Genomic DNA, 6914 nt, shown 5'->3' on the forward strand with positions numbered 1-6914 from the left:
TGCCTTTAATTTTTATCTTTGTAAAGCTTCTTATAATCTTATCTTTATCATCATCTTCACTTCCATGAAATTCATATTCTTTTCATAAATCTTTGCATATATTGTGAATCAAGACTTTAGCAAGCAATTAAACTATAATGCAAATAAGGAAGCAACATATTAAGGATAGAAGGGGATTCCGGAATCTGCGGACGCTGGCAGATATACCTCGAAGTTTCCGTACACAAGTAGCTCACTTATATCTGGGCTGGTTGGAAGTAATTGGATCTGCACAAAAAGATGTGCAGAAGCGTAGTATGAGTACACCACATCGGTACCCAGTAAGTGCCAAGTCTAACTTCGGTAAAGTAGTGACGAGGTCAGGTCAGGCCCTACTGAAAATAATAAAATACACGGTGAAATGTTTTACAATATAATAACAATAAAATGACAATGAAAATAAATCAAGTAAGTAGTATGTCACCTTTAATTACACAAACTAAGGGCAAATAATATCTCGCGAAAAGAAAACAGAAGTTTATAGTTTTAAGAAAATCACAACAATAATCAAAGACATTTGTAGCCATAAAGAAATATCCACAAGGGCACTACCGAGGTATCGTCTCGTAATCCCAAATCATAAATAAATTTCACATTATCTCATTTCCTTATATCACCGTGGGAGCCTTCACATTTACTCCCTCCGGTCACTTTTACTTGACACATTTTGACTTTTCACGCCCCTTAAGAAATAATAAATGAAGTGCATAATTTACCATGTTACCCATATTAGTTGATGCATATTTTATTGGATTTGAGAAAATGATTTGAAATGGTAATAAATACTGTGGGTAAAACAGGAAAAAATTTGTTATCTTCTCTTGATATTCGTAAAGTGCCAAGTAAAAGTGAACATCTATTTTTAGTATACATGCCAAGTAAAAGTGACCGGAGGGAGTAATTTAAAAGAAAATATTTTTTCCGAAATAGCATCACGCATTTTAGCCACCCTTATCACACCGCATGACTTCTAATAGTTCTCCTACTAGCCACGCGTATCAAGCCACCCTTATCTCACCGCATGCATTTCAACACCCAGACCTTATACCACCGCATGCGTATCAATATATCGCAATTTGTATCTCAAGTGCTCAAATATTTTAAATTGCCAAACTAAATCAACAACATTTTCCATAATAGGGAGCTCACGGCTCAATCACAATGAGTACAAAATCTCACAAAAATATTCGGGAATGAATAACTCAGCAAAAAAAAATATTTCTTCACAATTTTTAACACGTTGCCTCAATACCAAATTTAAAAATGTCAAATACTTCATATAAATAATATTTAAATTAAAGAAATTCAACCTTCAAATAATGCACAGAATAAAAGAAACAAAATTTCAACTAAACAAGTAAAATAATTAGCAGGAAAAATGTCAGGCAAATTTAAGAATATAAAATGGATCAATTTTGATGAATATAAGAGGATAAAATAATTTAATTAATATGCATCAGTAATCTACACAATATAAAGATATAATATTCAACATTTAGCCCGTATACACACTCGTCACCTTGTGTACACGACTTTCAACACATTATAATTATCACATCAATACCAATCCTAGGGGAAATTTGCCCACACAAAGTTAGACAAGTCACTTACATCAAACCATGCTCAATTAGTCAAGTAGTATGCCTTTTCCTCGATTTTCCGACTTTGATTGACTCGAATCTAGTCATAATTAATTCGATTCAATCAATACAAATTATAGGAATAAATTCCATATGAAAATACAAATTTTCTACAAAAATCCGAAATTTAGCCCAAAAATTGCCCGCAAGGCCCACGCCTCGGAATCCGACAAAAGTTACAAAATATGAATGCCCATTCAACCACGAGTTCAACCGTACGAATTTTACCAAATTTCGACATCAACTCGACGTGCAAATCTCAAATTCTTATTTTGAAATCCCTAGGTCCAAATCCTCTAATTTCACCTCAAAAACATGTAATCTAGTCGAAATACTCAATGATAATCCAATATTATTGACTAACAATGTTCACATGTGACTTACCTCAAGTTTCCCCGTAAATTCTCTTTGAAAAATCGCCCAAAATAGTGTTGCAAATGTCCAAAATGACAAAAATGTCGGAGCCCCTTTGTTTTGTAATCTGGTCAGTGCTTTCGCACCCGTGGCTCATTAAGTCGCTTCTGCGGCCAAGCTGCCATTTCTGCGGCTAATGCCGCTTCTGCGATCCTCCACGCGGAGGTGCGAGTCCGCACCAACGAAGTTTCTTCCGCTTCTGCACCCTCCGCTTCTGCGCATCCCAACTCGAACCTGCGAGCTCGCTTCTGCTCTCCTTCACCCGCAGGTGCGGTTATATCAGATGATAGAAACTTTCAGATTTTGTTCTAAGTCCGAATTCGAGCACAATTTCACAAACCTTGTAAATTTTCTCTTACAAGGTTAGACAATAGATTTACCTCATCTCAAAGTTCACTTCCCGATCACAATTTCACGTTAAAGCCTTAATTTGGTGCCGAAAAATCCGAAACTAGCCAAATATTATATAATTTAATCAATACATGCTCAATAATTCGAAATTAGATTATTAGATTAATTACCTAACTCCAAATTGGTAAAATTCCTAAAATTCACCCCGGACCCACGTGCTTGGATGTAATAATCCGAAATATTTTATACACTTATTAATTAGGAGATTGGAGAGCTAATTTAATTTGTAAATATTGGGATCAAATATTAAGTTGTGGAAGGAAAGTTTGTTACTATATGAGATATGGTACTATTAAGTGGCTAGTGGCTAACTTTTGAACCATGCTTATATAGTTAACTTTGGCTAATTATTAATTAAATAAGGAGTAGTCCAAGCCCATTCTTTTGTTGCTACTATATTTTTGTAACCTAGGGATTAGAGAAAAAAATAAGAAACATAAGGCATAATAAAAAAAAGAGAGAGAAGAAGAAACAGAGCAAAAGAGGAAGCGAAACATTCAGGACCATTAACGGCGGCGAGTAAAGCCATCACTGTGTGAGCTCTATTGGAGGCCGTTTGGTTGGTGTTCTAGGCATTGCAAGGTTGGAAAACTTCTCTGTTAGCGAGGTAAGTGAGACTTCAAGCTTTGATACTTGCTTTTCTAAAATCCATTTTAAAAATATATTTTCTCTGCCCGGTCCATGTGATAGGACAAACGTGCGCTTGGAAGAATCGGTGGTCTTAGACTAGCCGTAAATATATTATTTTATGGAAAAAAATATTATTTTATAAGTTATTTTATAGTTGATACGACTGTGCGCCATGAGCTTGAAATTGATAGTTTGATTCGGTTGTGCGCCATAGTGTTGAGTTTGATGCGGCTGTGCGCCATGATGTTGAGTTCGATACGGTTGTGCGCCATGATATTGAGTTTGATACGGCTATGTTCCATGATGTGTTTGATACGGCTGTGCGCCATGATGTTGAGTTTGATACGGCTGTGCGCCATGATGTTGAGTTCGATACGGCTGTGCGCCATGATGTTGGGGCATTGTGTATGCCTTTGTACATCACCCGAGCATTGTGTATGCTTCGTGATATATTTGGGGCATTGTGTATGCTTCAGTGAGCATTGTGTATGCTCTGTTACATATTTGAGGCATTGTGGTGCCGTTGTGAACTCGTAAGTGTGTTGGTAAATTTCTTTCACTGCAATTATGATAAGTCTTTAGTGAGTATCCTTGTTGGTTAATTCTTAATAACTCTGTTGATACGCATATATTGAGTTATTGTATAATTATCATATTTACTATATCATTCGTATTGTAGTGTGTTTGTATTTTCTAACACTTGTTCCAGAGGTATTTAAAGTGGCGGGTCGAGGATCTTACTGGGTTATATTTACGTATAACTCACTCCTTACCTGCATCTCTATGCAGATATCGTTGCGGGAGATAGAGCTAGTGGCTGACGAGTTTGTTCGAGTGGATCCTATTGCTGAGGTGAGCCATCGCATTGTTCATGGAGGCTTTCTTTTCAGACTTACTTAGTTCGTGTTAGTTATTTCCTTTTTTTTTGGGGTTTGCGTACACGTCAATAAAACTCATATTACTCTGTTAGATGCTTCATGGTCTTAGTGTGGGATTTGGGCTATAGTTTTATTATTTGAATGATTGTTGTTTTTTCTATCGATTAACTAAGATATTGGGCGATAATCATTTCCTCCTAAATTATTAATAATGCAATTAGGCCTGTATTTGTTTCTCTCAGTGTTTGTGTAAATGGTTAAATGTTAGAGAAAGGGGTTCGCCTGGCAGGTGGTGTTAGTTGGGTGCCAGTCACATCTATGGTGTAGTTTGGGACGTGACAAAGTTGGTATCTGAGCCAAGTTTTAAGTCCCGAGTCATGGAGCAGTGTTTAGTAGAGTCTTGCTCATGGGTATGTAGGCGCCCATACTTATGATCTTGAGTCTACTAATCATTTATGATGTTTTCCCTTCTTTCATTCCTTGATCGTGTGTTGAGATAACTTGAGTTTGACTTTGGATTGTTTCTTTCGCAGATGGCTAGGATACGCACACCCTCATCTGTTAGACGTGGTGCTGGACGTGGTACTTCCCGAGGTGGTGGTCAAGTTGGAGCTCATCAGACTAGAGCTTAGACTAGTAGACAGGCCGCTCCTCAACCTGAAGTTGTGAACACTGGTCAATCCCAAGCTACTATGCCAGATCGAGTGCAAGAACAAGTGGTTCATGATGCTCCACCACCAGTCCCAGTTGATGTGCCTACTGTTACCTTACATGTAGATGTAGTGGTGAGGTTGTTGAATGTGTTGGAGGCATTAGTGCCTACTCAGGGTGAACTTCCAGCTCCCCAGACTACTTCACAGGCGCAAACACAAGTTCACATGAATGTTGCAGCTCCTCAGATGGCCCCTCATTAGGTCGTTCAGCCAGTTGCAAATACAGGGCAGTCTAAGGATCTTAAGAGTTTCATGGATCTTAATCCACCATAGTTTGGTGCTACACATGCTTCTATTGAGCCCCAGAAGTTCATTCAACGTTGTGATAAGATACTATCTACTTTGGGGCTGAAAGAGATTCGAGGGGTGGAATTTTCCACTTTTCTATTTTCATGATCTGCAGAGTCATGGTGGAATTCAATTCAGAGAGGTAGACAAGCTGGGTTGCCACCTATTACTTGGGCAGAGTTTTCAGCTATGTTTATGGATAGGTTCGTTCCACTGAGCAAGCGAGACGACATGAGACGTCAGTTCGAGCAACTGCGCCAGGGCAGTATGACGGTTACGGAGTATGAGGCTAAGTTCACTGACTTAGCTAGTTATGCACCTTTTCTAGTTGCAGATGAGAATGAGAAGGTGAGGAGGTTAGTGGATGGTCTTGAGCATCTTTATCGGGGTCCTATGGTTAGGGATGTTCGAGGTAGTTTGTACAAAGAGGTAGTGGATACTACTCTCCGTTATAAGTCTTATCAAGAGAGGGACATGACCGAGCAAGAAAGCAAAAGGGCTCGTAGCGCAAACAGGTTTAGTGGAGCTCCATCTAAGGGCAAGAGTGGTTTTAATCGTGGGCAGTCCAGACCTGCTCCGTCAGAGTCAGTGGTGCAGTCTTCTAGGAGTGCTTATCCAGCTAAATAGGGGCAACAACATATACAGAGGAAGGATAATGGCTCATATCAGTCAGGTGAACATCCGAGGGGCTTGTTTTGCAACAGATGGTCGTTGTTTTGGAACAGATGTGGCTTGTTTTACTTGTGGTCAAAAAGTACATATTGCTAAGTATTGTCCTAGAGGATATTCTACTACTAGCCATGCTACTCCACATCCGCAGAGAATGTTTACAGGTGCACAAACTCAGACTCAGCCAGCTAGAGCCGCTCCACAAGTTGCTCGTGGACAAGGTCGACAGGGTACACAGGCTGCTCAAGGAGCGGGTGGATCGCCGAGATTCTTTGCTATGGCCAGACAGGATGCCGAGGCATCTAATGCAGTAGTCACAGGTATTATCACTATCGGTTCTTATGGGGCTTACACTCTTATTGATCCTGGTTCTACGTATTCATATGTATCTCCATATTTTTCCATATACTTAGAGCGAGGAGTTGAGTCTCTTAATATGCCTTATATTGTGGTGACCCCAGTGGGGGAGACTATATCTGTGGATAGAGTCTATAGAGACTGTGTGATATTTATTCAGGGCAGGGACACCATAGTTGATCTACTAATATTTCCTATGTCCGACTTTGATGTAATTATGGGTATGGATTGGTTAGCGTCATGTTATGCTTCAGTTGATTGTCATTCCAAGCTTATACGTTTTGATTTTCCTGGAGAACCATGTTTAGTGTGGAAAGGCATAACTCCTCTGACTCAGGGAAAGATAATATCCCATGTAAAAACACGTCGAATGATTAATAATGGGTGTTTGGGTTTTATTGCTATTGTTCATGATACCCGCTTAAAGGATGTTACTATTGATAGTGTTCCAGTGGTTGGTTCGAGAATTTACTGATGTATTTCCAGAAGATTTACCCTGGCTGCCTCCGACAAGAGAAATTGAGTTCAATATTGATTTGGTGCCAGGAACTCAACCTATCTCTATTCCTCCATACCGTATGGCTCTAGCGGAGTTGAGAGAATTAAAGGTTTAACTTCAAGAGCTACTTGATAAGGGGTTGATCAGGCCCAGTGTGTCGCCTTGGGGTGCACCTGTGTTATTTGTTTAAAAGAAAGATGGCACGATGAGAATATGTATTGATTATATGCAGCTGAATAAGGTGACGATCAAGAATAAATATCCGTTGTCACGTATTGATGATCTATTCGACTAGCTACAGGGTGCAACTCACTTTTCAAAGATTGACTTGAGATCGGGTTACCATCAGCTGAGAATTAAGACCGAGGATATAGCC

General features: G+C 39.3%; 1 protein-coding gene across 1 annotated transcript; it reads left to right on the forward strand.

The window, feature by feature from the left end:
* The first annotated feature begins 5668 nt into the window (after window positions 1–5668).
* On the forward strand, window positions 5669–6514 carry LOC138896809 (uncharacterized). Its single transcript, XM_070182141.1, has one exon. It carries the CDS (start codon window positions 5669–5671, stop codon window positions 6512–6514), a length of 846 nt encoding a protein of 281 aa, XP_070038242.1.
* Window positions 6515–6914: the final 400 nt, after the last annotated feature.

Source organism: Nicotiana tomentosiformis, chromosome 8 (genome assembly GCF_000390325.3).
Source record: "Nicotiana tomentosiformis chromosome 8, ASM39032v3, whole genome shotgun sequence".
NCBI classification, from domain to species: Eukaryota; Viridiplantae; Streptophyta; class Magnoliopsida; order Solanales; family Solanaceae; genus Nicotiana; species Nicotiana tomentosiformis.

Bases quoted from the DNA above. Each gene is read 5' to 3' on its own strand.
- LOC138896809 (XM_070182141.1), top strand. From the start codon at position 5,669: ATGGCTCATATCAGTCAGGTGAACATCCGAGGGGCTTGTTTTGCAACA.